The sequence below is a fragment of the Zootoca vivipara genome, chromosome 7, assembly GCF_965207765.1.
Source record: "Zootoca vivipara chromosome 7, rZooViv2.hap1.1, whole genome shotgun sequence".
Lineage (NCBI taxonomy): Eukaryota > Metazoa > Chordata > Lepidosauria > Squamata > Lacertidae > Zootoca > Zootoca vivipara.
The window spans coordinates 91405478-91432619 of NC_142590.1; the positions used below are offsets into that span (position 1 = coordinate 91405478).

At 49.3% G+C, this 27142-nt stretch overlaps 1 protein-coding gene across 2 annotated transcripts; it reads left to right on the plus strand.

Moving 5' to 3' along the window:
- FAM110A (family with sequence similarity 110 member A) lies at nucleotides 1-27142 on the plus strand. 2 transcript variants are annotated; one of them, XM_035123714.3, is made up of 2 exons: nucleotides 1-946; nucleotides 23448-27142. In XM_035123714.3, the coding sequence occupies exon 2, from the start codon at nucleotides 23602-23604 to the stop codon at nucleotides 24688-24690; it is 1089 nt and encodes a 362-aa protein (XP_034979605.2). In that variant the 5' UTR covers nucleotides 1-946; nucleotides 23448-23601; the 3' UTR covers nucleotides 24691-27142. The 2 variants fall into 2 exon arrangements, with proteins under 2 accessions (XP_034979605.2, XP_088530904.1); XM_088674778.1 differs by lacking the exon at nucleotides 1-946 and adding an exon at nucleotides 14343-14416.

The following is a 27142-nucleotide window of genomic DNA, read 5'->3' on the forward strand; positions in this document are numbered from 1 at the left end:
TGATATTTTATTGCATTTTTTTTACCCGCCTTGATTGTAACGCCTCTGTGGTTGGTTGGAAGTCGCTTTGGGCTGCCCTGGGTAGGAGAAAGGGACTGACAAATTTAATAGATAAAATAGTAAATAAATAATAATAATAGCACCCATCAGCTGAGCTGACTAAGCGCCCCCTTCCTGGCTGGCCGCAGCAACCAGCTTGCCTTTCGCTCCGCTGCGCGCAAAGGGCACGAGCGCTTCCCATTAGCCAGCCCGGCTTTCCGGACGTCTGTCTCTCCCCAGATCCCCGGGGATGGATGTCGGAGGGGCTATTCCTTGCTGCGCCCGGGATCTGCCTTCCTTCTCTCTCTCTTTCTAGGTCACGCTTTGCAATCCGCCCAGGGCAAAGAGGGAGCCGGAGGAGCAGGAGGTGGAGGTGGGGAGAGGCGGGGGGTCAGGCCGTCTGTCTTTTAATGTTCAGCTTGTCTGAACGCATCAGCTGGAGAACGAGGCAGGCGCGCCCGGCAGATCAGCTGGCGGGGACCTCCCCCCGCCCCCCACCCCGGGAAGCCTCCTCCAAAGTCCAGCCCCTTTGACCCCGGGGGGCGCATCCCCACAGGGCGCAGGGGGCTTTCCAGGGAAGCTGAGCCGAGGGTGAGCTTGGCTACGCCACGTGGAGCCGCCCCTTGCGTTCTGTCTCGTGGGAGCGGGCGGCCAGTTGGTTCCCCCATGCGCGGAGGAAGGCGCACCTACCATTCTTGCTGCTCCCAGGCGAGAGAGAGAGAGAACAGGAAGAGAAATTCCCCAGGTGAGTGTAAACAGGAAGTTGTGCAATGAGGTTACCTGAGCCCTCAGGTCAGCTGGCTAAGTTTAACGCACGCCTGCACCGAAGCGAGCAGTTTATTACTGGGAAGCTCCTGGCTGGCTGGTCGTTCGGTTCTCTGGAATCCAAGAGCCTCACCTGGGACAGGTAAAATGCCAGCCCTTGGAGGACTCTCTTTCTCTCTCTCTCTGGTTGATCAGGTTTGAGAACTAGGTATAATCTGGGGAGGGGAAGGAGACCGGAAGGGCAGCTGTCCGAAGAGGCTCGAAGCCAGATGGTTCTTTTGAGTAGCACAAGGTTCCTGATTCCCCAGTCCACGCCCCCACCCCCAAAATACATATATCGCAGGGCTTCAGCTACGGCGCGGCAGGCAGAAATTCAACAGATATAACGCAGGCGCTTTTTTTTTTTTAGTGGTGGAGTGCGCTCCGCCGGTAGGAGGTCGTTCTCAGGTTCGAAATTCATCGCCTCCAGTGAACAGGCTGGGATAGATCTCCCTCCAAGTGACCCTGGTCAGAAGAAGAGACCAAGCAAGGACTGGCTTCCTATCGTTAGGGAAGCTCCAGACGTTTAGCCTTATTTTGTTCTGTTTTAATTGCTTTCATTTTCCAAAGCAAAGGCATGCAGCTTAGTTCACTTAGGGATAACCGGATACGTATGGTGGACTGGGGAAGCCTCAAAGGTGGATATTGGGAGAAAGGAATAGATATTTCCCAGGGTAATTTCCCACGAGGCGAGGTTGTGTGTTGTGGCACCAGAGTGTGTCCTTTTCGACGTGCAAAGGAGTCTCTTTCTGTCACCACCTCTGAGTCGATATAACTGGTGAAATAGCATCGTCTTCCCTTTGGTACCAGATCTAAAAATTCTGCTTTACTGATGATTGAAACCCTGCAGACATTATTACTAGCGCATGTTGTATAGAGGCACACTTTGAAGCATAAAATGCTGTGTTGTTTGAATGTGTGAGACGAGTTTTATTTATTGTGTATAAAAATATTTGCATACCTCTGTGTGATTTTTTTAATAAAAAAAATCACAGCGGTTTACTGCAATAAAACCTATAAAAAAAGTTTAAAAATGGACTTTCCCCAGTAGATAAGAAAATATATTCTACAGTGGCGCAAATCTGCAGCGTTAATTAGCTTGGGGGTGGGTGCGGGCCAACGGACCCCAAAACGGGGGCTTGTTCCTTTCTTTGTCCAAGGAATATGAGAGGCCATGCAGGTTTTTCTTTTTAATTTAGCATTACTGGACTGGTTCCAGAAGTGTGTTGTTTCCTCTTTCACACCATAGATCTTGTAGGTTTCTAAAAGAGGAACCTCTTGAGGGAGGGAACATTTGCTCCTTTCTTTGTTCTGGCCGTGTAACTTGGCTCACTATTTAAAGTTACCTACGTTGCTTTATAAAGGTTGTTGTTGTTGTTTTAAAACAAGCCAGCAGTTTCTGGCATGATGCACCTCAGAGGAGCTTTTCTTGAGCCACACTATAATTAGGATAAGCTGTGCAGATGTGGGACAGAGAAATAATTGCTGAGCAACACTGTTATGGTCAAATCCATATCAGAACATAAGACAAGACGGTCGGATTAGGCCAATGGCCCATCTAGTCCAGCATTCCGATCTCACTGGCCTTCACTGGATGCTGTGCGATTACACCAAAGCTGCAAGCATAAACTTACAGGGTGTAGGCCCATGGAGAACAGTGGGAATGACTTCCGAGTAAGCATGCATGGAATTGTGGAGATGGAGCCGGGAGCCTGCAAAGGGATTTTCTCAAACAGGGCAACATGCAGAACACTATGCAGGAGTGGGGTTGATCTAGGAGAGAATCACGCAGTGCATATATAATAGGTAAAATAAAAAAATTCCTTCAGTAGCACCTTAAAGACCAACTAAGTTTTTATTTTGGTATGAGCTTTCGCGTGCATGCACACTTCTTCAGATACAGTGAAATAGGAGTCCCCAGGCACTTATGTAGAGAAGGGGTGGGGAGGGGGTATCACTCAGAAGGGTGCTGGAAGTGGGTGATTGACTGATAGCTGTTGATGACCGAAAACGACTGCAAATGGTTTTGCATGAAAAAGCAAGGGTTGAGATTGCTGAAGATCGCTTATCATGTATAATGAGATAAGAATCCGATATCTCTGTTCAAACCAGGTCCCTCCATGGTTTTGAGCTTGGTGATAAGTTGTAATTCAGCAACTTCTCTTTCCAGTCTATTTCTGAAATTCTTTTGTAGTAAGACAGCTACTCTGAGATCTTGTATAGAATGTCCTGGGAGATTGAAGTGTTCTCCTACTGGTTTTTCTGTCTCCTATATAATAGGTAGTACAATATGGTCAACCCACACAGAGCAGATGTAGAGTTGCCGGTTCTCCTGAGACGCAGTGGGCGGAGCCTGGGAGCTTAGGGGTGGGGCCAACTGAGGCTGGGGTGGAGCCTAGTAGTGTCTCAGTGGTACAGGGTGGCACCTGGTGGGTCAGGGCAGGGGCAAAACTAGGGGTCAAAGACCCAGTTTGGCAACCCCCACGTGCATTTGTGCGTGCGCACACGCACACACACAGGCTGGGAGCCTCAATGTCGCCTTTCTAGAGGCTTCATCCAGGGCAAAAAAACAGGCTAGCCCTCCCCTGTAGCTACGGCACTGGGTAAGGGGACAGTCTGTTTGTGCCTTGTGCTTCAGGGTGAAGCATGATGTCTTGGAGAAAGTGGACAGAAATGCTTGTCTCCTTCTCACAACACTAGAATTCCTGGACACGCAAGGAAGCTGAAAGTTGGGAGATTCAGGACAGATAAAAGAAAAGGACTTCTTCATGTAGTGTATAGCTCACCTGTGGGATGCCCTCCCAGAGGAGGCAGTGATAGCCACCAGCCTAGTTGGCTAGATGGACAAATATCAGTGGCCACTAGCCACGATGGCTATGCCCTGCCTGCATGGTTGGAGGCAGAAATGTTTCTGGTTGCTGGTACTCGGTGTTCTTGTGTTCAAATCCTGCCTGCATGTTTCGTACAGGCATCTGCTTGGTGGCCCCTGTGCGAACAGGATGCAATTGGTCTGATCCTGCAGGCGCTTCTTACGTTCTGACGTCCGGGGCTCCAAGAAAATAGACAAAAAGAGCTTTGAGAATAGGCTGGTGAACCGTACTACCTCCCCGATTCTGATTTATTCCTGCATTGCAGAGGGTTGGGATAGATGACCCTTGGGACCCCCTTCCAACTCTATAATTCTATGATCCTTTCCTTTGAGATCTTGTTCCTTCCCCTAAGAACCATGAGAAGGAGCCTAAGCACGTGGCAGGGAGAATTAGAGCTAATGGGTTGCATCTACTCCGAGTAGGCTCATTCAAATTAACAGGCATGACTCACTTAGGCCCATTGTAATTACGGTAGTGAATCTAACGAAAACTTGGTTGCCTGCGTTCCAACGTCTTTCTGTTATTTGCAATAATTCCAGGCAGTTGGCTGACGAAATATGACCCGTTCCTCACCCATTATTTGACTGTGGTCAAACATTCTCAGATACTCCTTGAAGCCAAACCTCCCTGATGTAATAGGTGATGACCTCCCTCTCTCTCTCTCTCTCTCTCTCTCTCTCTCTTTAGTTCCAACATCTAACTGATAGCAAAGATGGGTGTGTAGAGGCCTCTTTCCTCCCACCATCCTGAAGCAGCAGCCCCCCCCCCCAGCTTCCAGACTTTCTTGCTATTTCCGGGTGAGATTCCGTCGCATGCCAGGAAATTCTGGTTGCGCAGTTGTGGTTGGTTTGAAGGATCAGGCTTTTTAGCAGCGAGGAAAAATGATACACTGGAAAGTGCAGGATAACACTGGCTTTGACACAGCGTCATCTAACCTCCCTACAAGCAAAGCAAGGTGATTGCTCAATGAATGCATTGCGAGGACTCCCAGGGTCTAACTTAACCCCTACTCCCAAGTATTTAGGGAAGGATACAAGCAGGGGACGCGGGTGGCGCTGTGGGTTAAACCACAGAGCCTAGGGCTTGCCGATCAGAAGTTCAAATCCCCGCGGCGGGGTGAGCTCCCTGCTTAGTCCCAGCTCCTGCCAACATAGCAGTTTGAAAGCACGTTGTTCTAAGCAAAATCTGCTCTTATTCCCTTATGGGGTACACAAGAGCCTTATTGGGTTCTCCATCGGTCGGAGAATATATAACAGAGGCCAACCAGAGAAGTTTGAGAAGCAAAGCCTTTATTTGCTGTTGCAACAGGGTCCTTCCCCTCACGGAGGAGAACAAGGAAGGAACCCAGAACAAAAGAGAACCTCCACTTTTATCAGTTTTCCCATCACCAAGAAACGCCCCCAATACATCATTCCTACATCACAGCTATGTAATCAATACCTCACAAAAAGGAGGGTTCAAGGTAGAAATCTGAGCACTTTTGACACCTCTCCTAGTCCTCCTATCACCCCTCCCAGGTGTGAATTCCTAAACACAAAGAGAAATTAACATTTTCATAAGAGTTGATCACTGTCTTTTGTTCAGAGGAGTCTTCTATTGTGAATGAGATACCATTGACAGGGAATTATGGCTCCCAAGTTGCTAGTCATGTGGAAATGTGTGCATATGCTGATCCTTAAGTCTTCCTTAAGGCAGGGTTGAGTCCAAGCGGGAGGGGTTAGGGTCTCTGGAGTGGAGCAGAGGCGAAGAAGGTGGTGTTGCGAGGGATTCTGGGTAACTGCAGCTGTCAGGTTCGGTCACCCCTCTCTGTTCATTAGTAATGGTGTTATGCAACCCCCTTATAATTTTCTATAACAACGTCAAAGTGCAAGTAGATAAATAGGTACTGCTACAGCAGGAAGGTAAACGGCGTTTCCGTGTGCTGCTCTGGTTCGCCAGAAGCGGCTTTTTCATGCTGGCCACATGACCTGGAAGCTGTACGCCGGCTCCCTCTGCCAATAAAACGAGATGAGCACCGCAACCCCAGAGTCGGTCATGACCGGACCTAATGGTCAGGGGTCCCTTTACCTTTACCTTTGTTGTTTAGTCGTGTCCGACTCTTCGTGACCCCATGGACCATAGCATGCCAGGCACTCCTGTCTTCCACTGCCTCCCACAGTTTGGTCAAACTCATGTTCGTAGCTTCGAGAACACTGTCCAACCATCTCGTTCTCCTAGTGCCCTCAATCTTTCCCAACATCAGGGTCTTTTCCAGGGGGTCTTCTCTTCTTGTGAGGTGGCCAAAGTATTGGAGCCTCAGCTTCACGATCTGTCCTTCCAGTGAGCACTCAGGGCTGATTTCCTTAAGAATGGATAGGTTTGATCTTCTTGCAGTCCATGGGACTCTCAAGAGTCTCCTCCAGCATCATAATTCAAAAGCATCAATTCTTCGGCGATCAGCCTTCTTTATGGTCCAGCAGGAGCAAGGAGGCACTGTGGGGCAGGAGGGAGACCTAGACCCGGAGGGAAAGGGGAGGCACCGTGGGGCAGGGACACTTAGACCTGGACCTGGAACTTTACCTTTACAAGCAGGGAAATGAAGGCAACAGGCCTCCACTTTTCTTTGCCTGCAGCATCTTATTCCCAGTGATATAGACTGCTTCTGCACATGGAGTTTCCTTAATTAACAAATTAACAAGAGTTTTCAACAACTTAATAATAATAATAATAATAAATGCCTTTAAGCAGTCAGAATAATAAGTCTTGAACTTTCATAGCTAATAGGTATTGGTAGACCTGTCCTCTGAATTTGTTCCCCATGAATTTAATAACCTAAGCTATCGGTCCATTTGCTCGAGTCTTCTCCATCCAGAACATTGGTGCTGCTTCCCAGGACATCCCAACTTCAAAAATTCAAAACAAATGCAAGTCAAGATCAGAAAAGAGCTTTCACACCTAGGAAATGGATGCTGAGACAAACACTTTAAAAAAAATAATCAATGTTACTGATTAACAGTCTTTGTTTGGAGGGCAGCAGTTTGCAATTTCCCAGCATCGAATTTGAATGATCCCTTTCTGTATGATCCCTTTCTGTTTGCATGAAAAAGAACAGGAGTCAGGACGTCTCTCAGTCAGATAATGAGGCCCAGCACAGAGTAGTCAAACACAATGAAGGCCAAAGGACCTCCTTTCAGCAGTCGGATGTTGTGGTAGCTTGGGACCCTGTTTTCTGGGCAGACTGTCTTCCTTGGAGTATCTTCCTAGCCATGCCTGACAGTAAGTAGCTGGCACCCAGGATGGGCACCTTTGCCAACCTGGGGCCTTCCAGATGGTTTGGACTAGAACTCCCATGAGCCCAAGCCAGGACTGGGGGTTGTAGTCTGAAACCTCTAGTCTAGAGGGCACCAGCCCATCCTAGGTGCAAGGACCGGCCTTTAGAACACACTGTTTGGCAGAATTCCCCTTGCGCCAACGAGAACTAGGAATTTAATTCTTGATTCAGCACAGTGACCACATTTGCACAGACGTCTGTTTTGCAAACCCCATGTCTATATTTAAACAGTGCGTGCTGTTTTTAATCATCTTATAATTTCAGGATTTATTTAGCACCTTGGCTCACCCTGTTTGAAGATACGGTGTTTGCAAAATAAGGAAAAGACGTGGGAGGCACGGAAATGCAAGCTGCACCCAAAGGAGCTGAGGGTGCGGAAAGTTTAGAGGTGTCTCTAGGGTGGCTCATCAGAAACTTCTCTGCCTCCTCCGTAGAGTAGATCTCCCTCCTGTCCCTCTGCTCTGAGCCTCTGCAAACACACTGTAAGAGAAGCTCCTTGAAGTCAGGGGGGAGATGGGGAGAAGATGGGAAGCCTCTGTTGATGGCTGCATGGATGGTCTTCCTGGAGGGCAGGTCTTGAGGGATGCTGCAGGATGATCATGAGGGCCAGTCACTTGAAAAACACAGCTTCTGCTTCCTGTTCATTTACTCAAGCGCATGTCTCACCCTGTCCTAGAGGCTCGAGGTGAACAGCAAAACATCTATTATGAAAACAGAAACAAAACCCATCCTAAGTCACTCTTGGTTCCTTTGGAAGGAGGGACAGGATATCATTAATGTCATGGGATAAATGACGAAAGGGGGACCTGCAGTAAAGTTGGATTTTGGGCTCTCCAATTCCAGCAGTGCTCTGTGGGACACTAAAATGTGGCGCCCCCACCTTTTGTGCTCCGTTCCACAGCATTGTTGGGGTGCCCCCGGCAGTGTGGCCCCCCTTGAGGCCAAACCAGTCAAGCTACCCCGAAACCGCCTCTGCAAAGTGCCTCCTGATCAGAGTCCCACATCAGGAAGCTCCATTCCATTCTTCCACCCTCCTGGTTTTCCATCTCCCCTGCCTTCCCAACAATGAGCTACATTCAGACCCTATTTGGCTACATCCGCTCACTTATGTGTTTGCACAAAGTTTTGGGGAGGTTAGACACAGGTTTTTTGGGGGGAACATCTGTTCTTATTTGTTTTCAGGGAGGTTATATGACAGGGCATCAAGCAAGCCTTATCCCAAGCTTTGCATTTCCTTGTCACTTTCCTTAACTGCAGAAATTGATTTGTTGAGCCAAGGCACGAAACCAACTCTTAATTACCTGTATGCAATCTGAGTTTGTCAGTATGTGATTGTATCACACCTGAAAATGCACGCACACCCCCCCCCTTTAGCGGATTCTCTCTCAGTCTCTCTCTCTCTCTCACTCTCATCATCTACCTATCTTTCCTTTCTTCCTTTCTTCCTTCTGGAAATACTGGTGCTTTCCTGAGGCTGCTGATTCCTCTCTCTTGCTGCAGAAGTGGGGATGGCGAGGCTTACGAGTGACACACATTATTGCCTCTCTGCTTTTCTGAAACCAAAACGGTTCAAAAGCAAAACAGCAACTCCAAGTCTCCACCCAAAAAAAACAGACAGGAGGAATTTCAAACCAAACAAACTTTGGTTGTGCAGATTACAAAATGCCGATGAAATTAATCACCTCTATTTCAATCTGGGAACCAAAAAGCCTTCTGACCATAACAGCTAATCACCAAATGATTTATTGGGTATGGAAATTCCAGTGTTGGTGTTTTATAGCTCCTATTTTGGAAATGTGATGTTTGTTGGGTTTTTTGCCAAAAATTTTTTTTTAAAAAAATAAAAGCACAGAAGTCGGATGACTATCTGTCAGGAATTTTAAAGCTGTGTTTCCTAAATCACAGTGGGTTGGACTTGATGACCCTTGGAGTCCCTTCGAATTCTATGATATTTTAAAGGTGGAAGTGATTCCAAACCAATTCCATGATCAGACATTCTGTCACGTAGCCCTTTCTCCGCTGTCAAGAAGCAGGACTGCTACAGAATGTGTGGAGCAGAATCGGGGGGGGGTCATTCACAAAGAGACCCCAGGTGTGTGGAGTTACCATGCTTCCCCTCCACAATATTGGTATCCCCCATACTCTTCCATCATAAAAAACCCAAGTAGCTAGTCCTCATGGTTGAAATATTTCTATTGAGAAACACTAGTGAAATAGCCTGGCTCCTTCTGTCCCAGGCAGGACTTGTGGAAGTTAATTATCACTTTCTCGAGCACATTTGTTCTTCCCACCCATGGCATGAGCTCTTCCTGGGCTCCCCTGATAACAAGTTTAACTGGTTGAGAGGCCTTGAGGTGGAGGCTATTCTGGGCAGAGGACATGCAAGAGATTTGGTTGTGGGGTGTTCGCCACTGCGGTACTGAACCTTCCCGGGTTGTTGTGCGGGGGAAGGAGAAAGGCGTGGCGAATTCCCCCCCCCCATTGATGGAATGCATGATTACTAAGTCTACATGGCACTTTTTGGAGCGACATAGGCAGGACTTTTAAAAAAGGAGACGGAAAAAGCAGTATCTGCCCCAAGGCGCTTCCAATCTGAGGGCTGGGATGACAGCCGAGGACAGAGAGAAAAGCAATGATAGCAACTATTCTGAACAGATACGGTGGCGAAGTCTGAATATTCATTTCAGCTGGAGACAGACGGGGCGGGTGCCCTTTGGGAGTGGTGGGGAGGAAGGCAGGGAGTCCAAATAGTGGGTGGAGCCAGAGCCAATGAGAGGCGGAGCCAAGGAAGTAGTTTTGCCCCCCATCCTTGTCCCTGCCAAGTTCTACAAGCATGGCTCATGAGACAAAGTGAGGCAGTTGCCTCAGGCGGCAGATTTGGGCCAAAGACGCTGGCTGACCCTCCACTTCCTCCTCCTCTGCAGTTGCTCCCTGACCCCTCCGCTGACTAAACATCAGGAAGAACTTCCTGGCAGTAAGAGCTGCTCAACAGTGGAACAGTCTCCCTTGGAAGGTGAAGGGCTCTCCTTCCTTGGAGGTTTTTAAGCAGAGGTGGGATGGCAATCTGTCATGTTGAGATTTAGTTGAGATTCCTGCATTGCAGGAGGTTGGACGAGATGACCCCTTCCAATGCAATGCTTCTATCCATTTCTTGCTTCTTGCTAAATGGCCTCAGTCCAGTATACCTGAAGGAGCGTCTCCACCCCCATCGTTCAGCCCGGACACTGAGATCCAGCTCCGAGGGCCTTCTGGCGGTTCCCTCATTGCGAGAAGCAAAGCTACAGGGAACCAGGCAGAGGGCCTTCTCGGTAGTGGCGCCCGCCCCGTGGAATGCCCTCCCATCAGATGTCAAAGAGATAAACCACTTACCTGACATTTAGAAAACATCTGAAGGCAGCCCTGTTTAGGGAAGTTTTTTATGTGTGACATTTTAATGTATTTTAATCTTTGTTGAAGCCGCCCAGAGTGGCTGGGGAAACCCAGCCGGAAGGGCAGGGTACAAATAAAAAATTATTATTATTATTATTATTATTATTGATTTCTTGTCCTGACTTCTCCAGTACTTTGCCGGTTGCTCAATCTTTTCCTGAACAGCCTGTGCTTAGATCTGGCTTCTTCTGTTTCCCTTTTCTCACCCCTTTTGGGACTTCTTCTTCCATATTTGGTTCACCAGACGCGCCGTGCAGGTTAGTTTTTGAGTCATCCTAGGTAGACATGCCCACACCCCAGAGGTGGAGTGCCTCCTCCGCAGGATCTCTGGCAAGCTGTCATTGGGATGTGACGAAGGATTTGCTGTTCTGCAGAACTCTTCCCTCGGCTTCTCATTTCATCCCAACACCGGTCCTGCGAGGTAGGGTTGGCCGAGGAGTGTGTGTTGGTGCCGAGGGCGCCTGCCTGACCTTCATGCCTAAGCGAACATTTGAACCTGGATCTCATAATCCAAACCCACCACCCTAGTAGAACACGGAGGGTGCTTTGAGGTGGGTGTTTATTATGGGATCAGGACTTCTCGAACCTTCATTGCTTTTAGCAATGTCTGTCCATGCAAGGGACCCCTGACCGTTAGGTCCAGTCGCGGACGACTCTGAGGTTGTGGCGCTCATCTTGCTTTACTGGCCGAGGGAGCCAGCATACAGCTTCCGGGTCATGACAAAGCCGCTTCTGGCGAACCAGAGCAGCACACGGAAACGCCGTTTACCTTCCCGCCGTAGCGGTACCTATTTATCTACTTGCACTTTGACGTGCTTTCCAACTGCTAGGTGGGCAGGAGCTGGGACCGAGCAATGAGAGCTCACCCCGTCGAAGGGATTTGAACCGCCGACCTTCTGATCGGCAAGCCCTAGGCTCTGTGGTTTAACCCACAGCGCCACCTGTGTCCTTGTCCACGCAACATAGTTGTCATCAAAATGCCAAGCCATATTTAACCCCCACCCCAATTTAATTCAGATTCCCCTCATCAGAACACACAGCCAGTAGCTTCATACAATAGGCAGCTTTCTCTGTTGCAATACATACAAGCCCATGGAAAAAGGTTCACATTCGGAAACAAAGACACACAACTGCGTCTATCCCCCATGTGGTTTGGAGCCTAGAATTCACCTTCCTGGGAATAGCAGCTTTTCCTCCTCTGTTTCAAGTTGTTAGTCCTGGGTGTGGAAACAGAAAGACCATTTCTAGTGAGCTGTCAGAAACCACAGGCTGGCTGAGCCTGACTAAGACACACACACCCCCAGCGGCCAGGTGTGATCAGTTTATAATGAATTATTGTGGGAACTAGTCTCATTCAGGCCGTTAAGAAAACGGGCGCTAGAGGTGCGACGGGGCCGCGGCCTTCCCTCCCTTTCTGCGCTCGGCCGCGGGGCGCGCCAGGAACGCAATTAAACAAAGCGCTCTCCTGTCGTGTCCCACGGCCGAGCGCAGAGAGGGAGGGAAGACCGCAGCCCCGCCGCTCCTCCCACGGGCCAGGTAGGGTTGTCAGGAGGAGGCGGCGGCGGACCAGGATGGCGGCATCAGGCTCTGCCGCCACCGCGGCCCCAGAGCCCGATGCCGCCATCTTGGTCCGCCGCCGCAGGGGAACGGGAGGCAGAGGGTTGAGGGGGGAAGAGAGTGTGTGCGTGTGTACATCCCGCCTCTTCGTCCACTCCCTGTGTCCGTGGGGCACATGCGCATTAGCACGGACACAGGGACACAGGGACTGGACGCAGAGACACAGGGACTTTATTATATAGGATGATTGAAACTGGAAATGTCCCTTGTCTGGAAACCGTGGAGATCTGCTACCAGTCAGTGCAGACAGTATTGATCTAGATGGGTCTGTCTCAGCATAAGTCAGATGCATCTGCTTAGGGAAGGGCCGTAGCTCAGTGTAGAACATCTGCTTTGCATGCAGAAGGTCTCAGGTTCAACCCCCCCAATGGCCGCTCCAGATTAGGGCTGGTCTTGTCCCCTGCCTGGAACCCTAGAGAGCCTCTGCCGGTCAGTGTGTAGACAATACTGAGCTTGGTGGACTGTTGGTCTGACTCAGTATAAGGCAGCTTCCCGGAGGTCAGGCTCATTCTAAAACAGATGGTTGTGCGAATTGCTGGTGGCGTGGCATGACCTTGCGAATGCCTCTGTAGTCAGTTTGATGGCTGAGCCTGGAAGAGCCTGCCGACATGTTTCTTCCTAAACCCCAGGGGCAGGATAGTTTCAGCCTCCCACGTTGCAAACACCCTTGTGATGACACATAGACATTCTTCTCCTGTTGCAATCTTAAACTATATCCCAGTCTGGCAGGAGAAGTATATTTAACCTCTTACTAAACTGCAGGGTTTGGGGTGTTGTTGTTTTTTTGCAATAATTAATGGATGGATTCCGGGGAAATCCTTGCTTTTGGACTCGAGGAACACCTTTCCTCTACCACCCTTTACAAACAACTTGCAAGCAGTAGGTTGGGATGGGACTATACCGCAGGGGTGTAGCCAGATACTTAAAAGATTTGGGGCATTGGGCAATAGGCACAGATTTGCATATAGTTTGCAAGTGTTCGCTTCTAGGTGTAGATGCAGATTTTCAGCCCAATCCCAGCTATATCTACTCAGAAGTAAGTCCTGTTGAATTCAGTGGGACTTGCTCCCAGCTTGTTGGGGTTAGGATCACATATCTTTAAATCGGGGGTTCCCAACAAAATTTTCTCAAGGACCCCTCATCGAGCCGCTATTGTGACAAGGACCCCCATTAATTCCTAATCCTAAATCTAATTCCTAATTCCTAATCTAATTTTTCCAGTAAGTTTAACACTGATCTTGGAAGGGTTAGGTTCAAGGGACGCCGACGATTTAGGTTCAATGGACACTGACAAGATCGGTTCGAGGGTCACTGACTTACTTGCTTGAACATCAAATGCATTATCTTCCTCTTCATCTGTAGGCCTTTGTCGTTTTAATGAACCACTTTTTAACCAACGGTCTATTTTTAACTACGCGAACTGTAGCTTCCGCGAAAAACGCTTTGTTTACAAACACTACTGTTTTGCAAAGAGGCAGCACGCGCCAGGGAGGAGGGAGGGGAATGGAGAAGACAGGGTACCTGCACAGTAGCGCACAAATGAAGCCAATGCGTGCAAAGCATCTTGGGGAGGTGAGCGTTAGTAGAATGCGTGCGCTGCCTCTTTGCAAAACAGTAGTGTTTGTAAAGCGCCACCTAACGGCATACAGCAGAACTACTGCCTCTATCTAATTCTAGTTTTGCGCTAGACTCTGCTCATGCAGGAAGCAGCCGAAACAAAAAATCTGTTATCATACGAAATATATTTAATATATTTTTTATTCTAATACCATCTTGCGGACCCCTCTGGCAAAGCTCGCGGACCCCTGGGGGTCCCCGGACCACCTGTTGGGAACCACTGCTTTAAATGAATCACGGAAAGCCTGCTAATTCCCCATCCAGATCTAAAATTAATTTGTCCTCCCTCTCCCCCCAAAAATCAATGTCTTACCCACTAGCCACCCCCCAGTTCATTTTCCTCTGAATTAATTACTCACTCCCCCAAACTCGGGTGACTTGGAAAAAGATTTGAGGCCCATGCTCCTTAGGGCCACTCCCAGCGACACACCTGCAGTGCGGTTCTATTTCAATTGCCCAGGTGCTGATTCATAAACAATGCAGAGAACAGCGCAAGGAATTGGTGTCAGCGCCTCCGAGGTGATTACAATGACAAGCCAAGCCATGCTACTCAGACCTGTGCCATATAGTGATTATACTTTACGCACTACTATTATTAGATCATGTGTTTATCTCTGCTTTCCCTCAAGGCACCCGGGGTTGGCATGCGCTCAAGGGTGGTTTCCTCACAACAACCCTGCGAGGCAGGTTAGGTGGAGGGGGAGGGAATGGTGAGCCCAAGATAACCAAGGTAAGTGATCCTTATGGCAACCTTTTTAGACCCGAGTAAGCCCCTCCGTGGTAGCAGTGAAGACAACACTGTCTGACTCCGTATAAAGCATGTGCTTTGTTTTCCGGTCTAGTGCCATATTTAAAGGTAAAGGGACCCCTGACCATTAGGTCCAGTCGTGACTGACTCTGGGGTTGCGCGCTCATCTCGCATTATTGGCCGAGGGAGCCGGTGTATAGCTTCCAGATCATGTGGCCAGCATGACAAAGCCACTTCTGGCAAACCAGAGCAGCACATGGAAACGCCGTTTACCTTCCCGCTGTAGCGGTTTCTATTTATCTACTTGCATTTTGACGTGCTTTCGAACTGCTAGGTTGGCAGGAGCTGGGACCAAGCAACGGGAGCTCACCCCGTCACAGGGATTCGAACCGCTGACATTCTGATCAGCAAGCCCTAGGCTCAGTGGTTTAACCACAGCGCCACCTGGGTCCCTACAGTGCCATATTTACGTATAAGCTAAACAAGCTATAGATTAGGGCCCCACTCTCTTGGGGCCCCCCAAAAAATTAAAGGGAAAAGAATGGATGTACGTTTCCAAAATATAAGATAAAAAACAAATAAAATAAAACCTACATACAGCAACAGGTAGGTAGCCGTGTTTGGTCTGCCATAGTCGAAACAAAATAAAAATATTCCTTCCAGTAGCACCTTAGAGACCAACTAAGTTTGTCTGGTGACTTCTGTTGCAGTGTATCTGAAGAAGTGTGCATGCACATGAAGGCTCATGCCAATGACAAACTTAGTTGGTCTCTAAGGTGCTACTGGAAGGAATATTTTTATACAGCAACAGTGTTTTGTGGTGTGTAGGCTCCTATTTGTTATGTGCAAACGGCCTCAGATATCTATTAGGTCCATAAATTACCATATAGCATATATTCAACACAAAAGATTGTGACAATTAGTTGTTGACAAAGGACAGCTGGACATATAAAGGGCGCCATTACCTTCAGTAGCTCAGGGCCTCATCCAACCTAAATCTGGCCCTCAACAGCACCATCCTAACAATGTCTACCCAGAAATAACTCCTCCTGCATTCAGTAGTAGTTGCTCCCAGATGAACAGGATTGGGATTGCACCCCCAAATCTTATTCATCTGAAATTCTCTGGCTCCCAGAAGCAGCTGCTACAAACTTCAGTTCCTAGCAGCGTTGGAGGGGACCCAAAGAGTCATCTAGTCCAACCCCCTGCAATGGATTGTCTCCTTAACCTTCCTCATGTTGCCCGAGGGAGACCAGCTAAATCTTCCCTGCCTCTTCCCAGCCCTTCTCCCAGCTCGTTTCTTCCCTCCTATTCCTTTCTTCACCTTTTCCTTTTGCTTACAGGCTATTCTCCACTGCTCTTTCCCACAGGGGATTTGACAAATTAGTAGCTATCCATGGCTATTAGTTATAATATAGTCCCATGTGCAGGAACAATATCCGCCTGAGCAGGGCCAGCCGGCTGCACTATTAGGCAGAGTGAGGCAACTGCCTTCGGCGGCAGATTGGTTTGTTTCATTTCACGTTCTGAAATGTTGCAATAAAGCCTCCGGGCAGCTTGCAAAAACACACCCATTAAATTTATCAATGAAAGGCAGTTAAAAACAGGTGCAATAAAAACAACCCAAAATATAATTAAAAGCAAAAGTAAGTTTAAAAGAGACTCAAACGCATGCCACCTTTTACATGTCCGGATAGGCCCGCCTAAACAAAAATGTTTTCAGCAGGTATTGAAAATAGAAAAGGGAGGGCAGCTGCCTGATGTCAATAGGCAGGGAGTTCCAAAGTGGAGGCGTTTCCCACTAAAAGACTGATTTCTTGCTAGTGCTTTGATTGGCGGAATTGGCAATACTATACGTGCCACATAATGACTATTCCACATTTGTAAGGACTCGACCATTTGGTGTGGCAGTCCCTACACTCGTGTGTGTGTGTGTGTAATTTTTATTAAATTTTCTGTTTTACAATTTAGAATATTCATTTAGACAGCCTTAAAATATCAATGACTTCCATTCTTCTCTTTCCATGGTTCATTTTGCACAGCATAAATCCCTGCATTTTTTACATAAACTAAACCATTCCATTATTACTTCCAGCAAATTTATTTACACTGTTTAATTTATATTAATGGTGCCAGTGTTTTGAAGTGTACACAATTCCCCCCATATATTCAGTAAACATTTTCCAATCTTCTTTAAAGTAACAAATGTTCTTTTTGTTCTCTTATTCTATAAGTTCCGCAAGCTGCGCATGTTCCATCAGTTTAAGTTGCCATTCTTCTTTGGTTGGGACCTCGCTCGTTTTCCATTTTTGGGCTACAAAACACGGGCCGCTGTACTGGCATAAATAAAAAAACCTTTGCTGACACCTGGGAACTTCAGTATGAATTATCCACAACAAAAATGTTTTTTTGGAAAGGTGCTTTTAAACATTTTTTTCAATTCATTATGAATTATTTCCCAATACTCTTTTTACCCTTTTACAGGTCCGCCACATATGAAAGAATGTATGCTCAACCTCAATGCATCTCCAGCACTTATCTGATTCAGTCTTATACATCTTAGCAAGCCTGCTCGAGTTAAATACCATCTGTAAATCATTTCCTTCAGGGGGGAGCGCCTACAAAATCCCTGCCTTTTGAGAATCAAGCGACCACCTTCACTGTACAGTTGTACCTTGGTTCTCGAACAGAATGCGTTCCGGGAATCCATTCGACTCCTGGAACTGGATGTTCGGCTTCCGAAAATCATTCAAAAACCGGAACACTCATTTCCAGGTTTGGATCATTCGGGAGCCGATTTGTTTGGGAGCCAAGGTGTTTGAGATCCAAGGTACGACTGTACTCTTTTCAGCGCCTGCTAAAAACATTCTTGTTTAGACATGCCTACCCAGAGGGTAGCGGTGGCGCTGTGGGTTAAACCACAGAGCCTAGGGCTTGCTGATCAGAAGGTCGGCAATTTGAATCCTTGCGACGGGGTGAGCTCCCCCTGTTCGGTCCCTGCTCCTGCCAATCTAGCAGTTCGAAAGCACGTCAAGTGCAAGTAGATAAATAGGTACCGCTCCGGTGGGAAGGTAAACGGTGTTTCCATGCGGTGCTCTGGTTCGCCAGAAGCAGCTTAGTCATGCTGGCCACATGACCCGGAAGCTCCCTCGGTCAATAAAGCGAGATGAGCGCCGCAACCCCAGAGTCGGTCACGACTGGACCTAACGGTCAGGGGTCCCTTCACCTTTACCTTCCCCCAGATGTTGAGAAAGGGGAGGTGGTTTTAATACATTTTAGTATTTTAACTTCTGCATGTTTTAAAGCAGGGTTGCAGATTTTTCTTGATTTTATTACTTTAGCTATTTATAAGCATCTTTGAGGGTTAATTTTTTTATAAAAAAAAACAATCCCGCAATATCCTGCTTGTGGTCCTCCCACAGGCCTCTGGTCGGGCCACTGTGAGAACAGGATGCTGACTCAGGATGGACCTTTGGCCTGATCCAGAGGGGCTCTTCTGATGTTCTCACATTCGTCATGTGGTGTTCCCAATGGCATGTGACTGACCGCTGTGGGAAACCAGATGTTGCAGTGGTGAATCTTCAGTCTGATCTGGCAGGGCTGTTCTCCCTGCTCCTAACAGGCTCAGTGGTCTCCCAACTGCCCTTTCATAGAATCATAGAGCTGGAAGGGACCCCGAGGATCCTGTAGTCCAGGCACGTCCAACTCACAAGACTGCGATCTCTGTTGTTGTTGTTGTTTAGTCGTTTAGTCATGTCTGACTCTTCGTGACCCCATGGACCAGAGCATGCCAGGCACTCCTGTCTTCCACTGCCTCCCGCAGTTTGGTCAGACTCATGTTAGTAGCTTCAAGAACACTGTCCAACCATTTCGTCCTCTGTCGTCCCCTTCTCCTTGTGCTCTCAATCTTTCCCAACATCAGGGTCTTTTCCAGGGAGAAGCAAAGCAGGCCATGGCTCCTGAACATTTAACATCTGTTTTTCAGGCAACTGGAAATTTTAATGCTGGTTCTAAATGTGTTTTTTGTCCCTTCCAACTCTGCAACTCTGTGAGAGTGGGACAGAGGGAGGTCCATTTTGTCCAGAATCCAGCTTTCACAGTGACCAACCAGATGCCCTGATGTTGGTGTTTAGTCGTGTCCGACTCTTCGTGACCCCATGGACCAGAGCACGCCAGGCACTCCTGTCTTCCACTGCCTCCCGCAGTTTGGTCAGACTCATGTTGGTGGCTTCAAGAACACTGTCCAACCATCTCGTCCTCTGTCGTCCCCTTCTCTTAGTGCCTGGCGTGCTCTGGTCCATGGGGTCACGAAGAGTCGGACATGACTAAACGACTAAACAACAACACCAACAGTTTGAATTGTGGTCAGAAACGTACTGGGAGCCAATGTAGGTCTTTCAGGACCCGTGTTACATGGTCTCGGTGGTGTTATGTGGGACACCCTAAGGAAAAGCAGGACATTCTGGGATCAAATCAGAAGCCAGGACGGCTTCTGTAAATCTGGGACTGTCCCTGGAAAACAGGGACACTTGGAGGGTCTGATAGCTTAAAACATCCCGCCAAACAGGATCGATAACCCAAGGCCACTCATTCTGTAATCTCATGTTCATGGATTCCTGCCGCTGCTGCAGGCTTTGTCCTGTTCAAAGTCCTGTCCTTAACTTTTCCTGTTTGTTAAATAGACAGGTGAGCCTCAAAAGGGGATGGGGGAGGTCTGAATCCCTTCTCTTTTCTTTGGATTCTTTTATTACAGGGGGTTGGACTAGATGACTCTCTGGTTCCCTTCCAACTCTACAATTCTATGATCCTTCCTTCTATGAAAAGCTGAAAATTCACAGTGTGCCATCACCCCCCCTCCCCCCGCTGCAACTGGTGCCGTCAGAATTTCCCAAAGCGTTACTCACCGATAGAGTTGCACAGATCCTTTCCTGGACATCAGATAAGATGCGGCTTCTGGTGGAGTGGGGGAAGAAAGCCCGTTGTTGAAGGCCTGATATACCGTATTCTCCGAAGAGGCTTGCTAAATCAGACTTAAATCAGGCTTAACAGCAACACAACATCCTGGCTCTCCCAGTGACTACCTAGTTTGCTTTGGGGCTCCCTCTCCAAAACGCCTTTGGGTGGAGATGTAAGCAAAATGAAGTAGATGCACGGCATGGATGTGCTGCCCCTCGCCCTTATGGGAACCAGTGCGGTGTAGCAGTTAGACCGGTGGTTTGCTAACTCTTTCAGGCCACTGCTACTTTGGTTTGTTCCGTAAACTCGCCCCAGTGTCCCCCGTCCTACCTAAAAAGCATTATTCAAAAGAGCTGTTGGCATGACCTACTAAAGAAGACAATAACACACTAAAATTCAGAACAGTTACGCATCAGTTGCACATTTATTCAAAATCCAGTTAAAATAATTTAGTTTAATCAATTTAACCAAACAGGAAGAGCTGTTGGACAGTAGAACGGACTCCCTCGGGAGGTGGTGGGATCGCCTTCCTTGGAGGTTTTTAAGCAGAGGTGGTTATTATTATTATTATTATTATTATTATTATTATTATTATTAGTACCCCGCCCATCTGATTAGGTTTCTCTGGGTGGCTCTCAACAGAATATTAAAACCATAATAAAACATCAAACATTAAAAACTTTCCTAAACAGGGCTGCCTTCAGATGTCTTCTAAAAGTCAGAGAGTTGTTTATTTCTTTGACAGCTGATGGGAGGGCGTTCCACAGGGCGGGCGCCACCACTGAGAAGGCCCTCTGCCTGGTTCCCTGTAACCTCACTTTTCGCAGGGAGGGAACTGCCAGAAGGCCCTCAGAGCTGGACCTCAGTGTCCAGGCAGAACGATGGGGGTGGAGACACTCCTTCAGGTATACTGGGCTGAGGCCGTTTAGGGCTTTAAAGGTTGGGTGGCCATCTGTCCTGGATGCTTTATCTGAGATTCTTGTATTGCAGGGGGTTGGACTGGATGACCCTCGGGGTCCCTTCCAGCTCTAAGATTCTATGATTCTCTGATGAACCAGATCCGGTGATAAAAGCTTCTCAAAGTCTGAAATCAAGTTAAAATCCTCATTAAGATAAGAAGCTCACTGGGTGATCTTGGGCCAGTCCCTCTCTCCTTAGACTGGCCTACTTTACAGGGCTGTTGTAAGGATAAAAGTGGGAGAGAAACATACCTTGAGCACATTGGGGAAAGACCAGGATAGAAACAACAAATGAATGAAAACATCATAATGGAATGGAACCTCCTGGCAGTGGCGGAGCTTCATGCTCTGGCACTGGGGGGGGGGGGAGGCGGAGAGCAAGTGGGGGCAAATAACAGGGGGAAGGTGGTTCCCTCCCCTGTCCTCCTTGTGCTCTCCTTGGTAGCATCTGCTTGTGGCCACTGTAGGAAGCCAAGCGTTGGGCCACACACATTCTTGGACTGATCTGAAAGTGTTGTTCTTATAGGGGTAATTGTTCCTTTAAGGGTTGTTGTTGTTGTTTAGTCGTTTAATCGTCCGACTCTTTGTGACCCCATGGACCATAGCACGCCAGGCACTCCTGTCTTGCACTGCCTCCTGCAGTTTGGTCAGACTCATGTTCGTAGCTTCGAGAACACTGTCCAACCATCTTGTCCTCTGTCGTCCCCTTCTCCTTGTGCCCTCCATCTTTCTCAACATCAGGGTCTTTTCCAAGGATTCTTCTCTTCTCATGAGGTGGCCAAAGTATTGGAGCCTCAGCTTCACGATCTGTCCTTTCAGGGAGCACTCAGGGCTGATTTCCTTTAGAATGGATAGGTTTGATCTTCTTGCAGTCCATGGGACTCTCAAGAGTCTCCTCCAGCACCATGATTCAAAAGCATCAATTCTTCGGCGATCAGCCTTCTTTATGGTCCTTTAAGGGTAACAATCCTGTTTTTCCCTGGGAGGACACACAATACAATAACTTGTCCTTGGGTACATGGTGTTTATATATATATACTGTTGGGGGAAAGTGGAAACTCTGCAACCATGAGGACTAGCACCTTTCTCTTAAAAATAAAAAGGCAATTTTTTGGGGATTATGTAGGGGGTATCTGCACTGTGTCCTACAACCTCTTTTGCAGCGATGGCCAGATACCTTTTGGCCTTATGGAAGCTCCCTCTTAATTACCTTTTGGTTTTTTGTCAGCTCATGCTGGGGGGTGGGGGTGGGGGGCAGAGCAGCAGACACCCCACTCCCTCATATGGGGAGGAGCCCAGCATTGCCTGCCAGCCATTTCCTGAGCTTTTGATGAGCCTCTCTTCCCCCTTGCCAGACATTTGAGCAACCCCTGCTGCTAATCCTCCTGGCTAATGAGGTACCCAGAGCAGTTGCAAACTGTTTAAAATGCCCCTCTTGCAAGGATTAGGGGGGTGAGGAGGAGAGGGAGGAGATGCTTTGGGTTGAAAAAGGCTCCAGGTCTGGGCTATGCTTTTGTGTGCGATTCACTATCACATATGCAAGAAGGGGGGGGGGGGCGGCAGCCTTTGGGACTTCCTGCCACCCTGTGGGTAGAAAATCATCTTCTCTTTCATCTTCCTGATCCATGGCTGCCTCCAACCCTGCTCCCCCTTTTTCGCTCAAACGATGGCTTTAAAAAAAATAATAATGCAAAAATTGTGCTGTAATCTTCTAGCATTAAACAGAGAGTGTCTTTTGGGGTTGGGAGGGCAGATGTAGCTCCCAAGAATTGCCACTGGTGTTGTGAATTGATTTTTCCCCCCTACCATGCCACCCCAGCCACAATTCAGGATGACTTTATTCATGAATATGAATACAGAAAACGACACAGATAGCCACGTAACAAATCAAAATCCTGATTTGAAAGGGGAGAGGGTAGCCAAGAGAGGATTGCACCCAGAAAATAGGTGGTTTTCAATTCTTCCCCGTTCCCCTCTTTGTTCTAAACCAAGCTTCCCCAAACTGGTGCCCCCCCCCCGCTGTTTTGAACATAGGAACGCAGGGAAGCTTCCTTATAATGAATAAGACCTTTCACCCATGTAGCTCAGTATTGTCCACACTGGCCGGCAGCAGCCCTGCAGGGCCAGGGTCTCTCCTAGACCTCCCAGGAGATGCCTGGGATTTTGGACCTCCAGGATCTGTCTGGCCACTGCAAGAACAGGATCCTGGGCTCTCGGTGGCCCTCCGGCCCGTTCCTGCCTCCATGCTTGTCTTGTGTACTTAGCAGGGAGCGTGCCATCGCTGCGTGAAGGGCTGGGAGATGCTGCCCCCCCTCCCCATGTGGGGTGTTATTTATTCCCCCTCCTTTCCCCTGTGGAAAAGCTGCGGCTGATCATCTGTTCCTTCTTCTGGTCTTTGGGGAGAACCTTGCTCTGCGCAATTCACCGGGAGGTTGGCAGATAAAACCTACACGCATCTAGTAACATTTGAAGGGAGCAAGGCTTTATCCTCGGATGATGACGCTGCCTCCTCCACTTGTTCTCCCCCTCTCTTAAAGCTGTCGGATCCTAGTATGTGGGAAGAGCACAGGTGATGTTGGGAAGGGGGGGGGCAGGAGGAAGTGGGAGGAGGAGGAGGAGGGGGGTAGGGAATCCGCATAATAATAGCCAAACGGAGGCTGGAGCTGGCAGGAGGTCCAGACGAACTGCTTTTCTTTCTCCAGGGCTATTTTCATTCAATGAGTTTGCCTCCCTCCTCCCTCCCTTTCCCCTGGCTCCATCCTGATAGGCCGAGGCCCCCATTTGAAGTGCCTCTCTCCTCTCCGATTGGCCAGCGGGGGCAGCCCAGTCTGAAAGGGGTGGGCGGTCCCTTGCCTTGAAATAGGCAGCTCAGCGCTCAGCTCCCTCTGCCCAGCACCAGCTCCTGCCTTTGTCTGCCGTGTGCTGTTTGTCTGAGGGACAGCTCAGAAACCCCCGGCTCTGGAGCTGGAGCAGTAACAACAGCAGCACTCGGCCGTCAGAGGAGAGCTGTGCCAGGAAAAGGGTGGAAAAGCCCTGCAGGGGCAAGGAAGCCCGCCAGGTCTCAGCACTGATTTTGCACGCCTTTTCCTTCTCCGCAGCAAAGTGACAGGCGGCAGCCGACTCCTGTTGATCGAGAGCGGGGAGGCAAGCCGGAGTGACGATTTCCCAGGGCGGGCTGCCCTCTGTGGCATGTGACAACCCCCTCCCCACCACGGGACACGGCAGTGGTCTGGAAGCATTGTGGTGAGTGCCATGCCGGTGGAGACCCTCCAAGCCAGCCACGCCATGAAAGGCGTCCCGGCTGCTGCACCCTTCACCTCGGCCATGCCGTTCCGAATCCTGAACAAGGGCCCCGAGTACTTCCGTCGGCCGGCGGCCGGCAGTGCCGCCAAGAAGCCCAGCGCGGTGGAGAGGCTGGAAGCGGACAAGGCCAAGTATGTCAAGAGTCAGCAGGTGGCCAGCACGCGGCAGGAGCCGGTGAGGGCTCTGTTGCTCAAACAGCCCCTCTTCAGCCCGGGGGTGCGGCGGGTGATGGTCACCCCCAGCCGGAAGACCCCGCAAGGAGGACGCCGGGCGGAGGCGCGTGGCGCCAAGACCTCCCTGAACCTGGAGATCCTCAACAACCTGATCAACTTCTGCGACAGCCCGCTGTCGTTCCCCAAGCCAGAGAAGAGCCCCGCAGAGCACAAGTGGGGGGCGGGGGGCCAGGGCTGGAGCCCCGGGAGCCTCCCTGACACCCCGAGGAAGAAGGGCCACCCGGCGGAAGGCATGAGCAAACTGTCCCAAAGCTCGGCCTCCTCCAAGCCGCCCAGCACGGTTGCCGTGCGCAGGGTGGACGTCCGGCCGTGCGGGGCCCTGAGGGCGAGGGTCGTCCCCAGCATCCAGTTGACGCCGGTCCCCTCCTCCCCTGCGCAGGCCAAGATCCTGTCTCCTGGCCCCCTGAGCTCCCCCAGCCCCCGCGGTGAGCTGCGGACAGACAGCGCCAGGCGCCAGACCTTGCTGCACCGCTCCAAGTCGGACCTGAGCGACCGGTACTCCCGGGCGACGGCTGACCTCGAGCGCTTCTTCAACTACTGTGGCCTGGACCCAGAGGACATGGGGGACGTGGAGGTGGAGCGCTTCACCCGGGCCAGTTCGGACATTGTGTCCGTCAAGTTCCACAGCGTCAGCACGGCCAGCTCGGAGGGGACCCGCTCTCGCCGCAGCGCCGTCACCTTGGAGGAGAGGCAGGCCGAGCGCATCCCTTACGGCATCTCCATCATTGAGCGCAACGCCCGGGTCATCAAGTGGCTGTATGGACTACGGCAAGCCAGAGAGTCCCAAAAGGTATCCAACGTATAGTGGTACTTTGGCGGGCTCCAACAGGAAGCGAGGAAAACAAACAAAAAAACTCCCCCCCCATTGTTTGTTTCAGTGTGTGTTTTGGATATTTACTATTGGAGGGAAAAGGTTGACAACTGTTGCATGGGTTTTGTGTGTGTTCCTTTTGAGAAATGTCTGGTCTGCCTTGGGGCAGCGGGGTTGTTCTGATGAGGCATCCCATAATCTAAATCCCTGCAGAAAATCCACCTGGGGAAGAAGTGTATCTGGGCTCCTTCTGAATCTCCAAAAGTCCAAAAGGAAGAGAGTTGATTAGAATGTCTTTTCCAGGAGTGAGAAGCCCAGAGCAAGCAGGTTACTAGATTCTTGCAAAGTCCTGCAAGGGATGCATAAGGATAAGGAAGGAGCCCCCTGAATAGGTGGCCATTGTTACAACAGGAGGAAGCAACCCATTGGAGGAGGGATCAGCGAACTTCCAGGTGTTGCTGGGCTCCATCTCCCATCCACTTCTGGTGGGTACTGTGCTACCAAGTGCAATTCTTAAGCCAGACATTGCTGTTTTCATTCCCAAGGTCTCGATCGCACCCGTTTGTGTGCTAAGCCTTGGGAATTTGTGCAGCACAGAGCAGACAGGGATAAGCTTTTGCAGAAGCAACAATGGGATTGTTAACAATGGAAATCTTAACGGCTGAGAGGGCTGTAAAAAAAAAACCCGGGCCTATTGTGAGAGAGGTGGAAGAACGCGAGCTGTTTCTGCAGGCACCTAGCAAATACCTGCTTGGGCCTGCGAGCCCAGGAAATAGCCAAGCAACCATTGAGTTGTGGTGGCATTCTGCCCTGGAAGCCCCCCCCCCAAAAGACCCAAACTGGGCAATCCAGTAGAGTCTGGTCCCAGGTGTCCAAAACAAAGGGGTGCCGATACCATCGTTGAGGATGTAGCAACTGCTTTCGCAAACCTTTGGTAATGTGGAGGTGTCTTCCGGGTTTGGGGGGGGTCTGTGTTGTTAGCCAGGAAGGTGTGTGGACCTCTCTCCCCAGGCTTTAGGGAAAACCCCTTGTTTCCAACAGCTTTTGCTTGGGGGCACGTGGCGCCAAGTCTTCCATCAAACAACCGCCGCCCGTGATGCAACCATCCACGTCCATATCCTATTGTTTCTGATGCTTGCCAAGCGAGAACTCTCTGCCGGGGTGGATAACGGGGTGGAAGAAACTGGCTGTCCTCAGCAACCAGGTTTCCCAAAAGTCCTGAGCCTAATTTTGGCCATACATGTCTTCTTAAAACCCCTTCTAAAGAAAGATAATTGAGAAATGCATTGGGTGATTAAACCGGACCATGGACCCCTCTGAATTGTTTGCAGAAAACAAAGGGTCCCTTTCTGTCAAGGCTCTCCTGGGAGAAGGATTTTCTCTCCCAGTCACCAACTGAGCAATAAAGGGACTTGGGGGGGGGGGTGTTGTTGTTATGGATTGAATCTCCCCATGTTTTGGGGAGAATCGCTGTCCTGCGTATTCCTTGAAGGATGCGACTGGCTAATGCACAGCTCTTTCGACTCCGTTCCAATACTCTGAACCGTTTGCAGGTGTGCTTCCACCTGCCTGCTGTTTGTGCATCTCTTCTCCTCCGAAGGCTCAAGTTCAAAGCAGATAATAGCTCTCCTCTGCTTCTACCACCCCTTCGACAACTGGACGATGTTTTACGTGTGATTATCTCACCTCTTCTCCAATATGAATGGGGGGCTGTGAACTTCCCTTCCTGTTAGGAAGGGGAGTCCATCGTGGTGCTCATCCCTTTGGCTAGAGTGGATCTCCTGTCTAATAAATAATAGTTGCTCCATCCCCTACAGGGAGCAGGAGAAGCCTGGAGGGGAATGGCTGAAGATGTCCAAACAAGCAATTCTTTTTGTCCAGGACCTGACGCCAAAGATAGCCATCAGTAGTGGATTTATACCAGGCAAACCTGCCGCATTCCTGATGTTCCCAGGACTACAACCCCCATCATTCTTCCCCAGTAGCCATGCTGGCTGGAGCTGATGGGATTTGTAGTCCAGCAATGCCTTGATAGCCACAGGTCCCCTATCTCTGGTGGATACAGATCTGTAACAGTCCGGCAGGAACAGAATTTTGCCAGGATGTTTAGCAATGCAGCCAGCCACCTCTAGTCACCTTCCCTAACTTTGGCTATGTTTTTTATTGTGTGTGTGTGTGTGTGTGTGTGTGTGTGTGTGTGTTTGTGTATGAGTGCAACTCCTTCTCTTTGTATTTCGAAACTCTGAGCCTTGTCCCCTTTGCGACGCCTGTTTGCATCGAAGTTGCCTAAACTTGTTATTTATAATGTTTCTTTGTATTTGTTCCTTCCAAGTCCGTATATTATTTTGTGCCGGCGGTTGTGAAGTTTAGCTAGCAAGGGAAAGGGCGGGGAAGAAAGAGACGAAACCCTGTCAACTTATTTGTATTAAAAGTCTTGTTCTTTAAA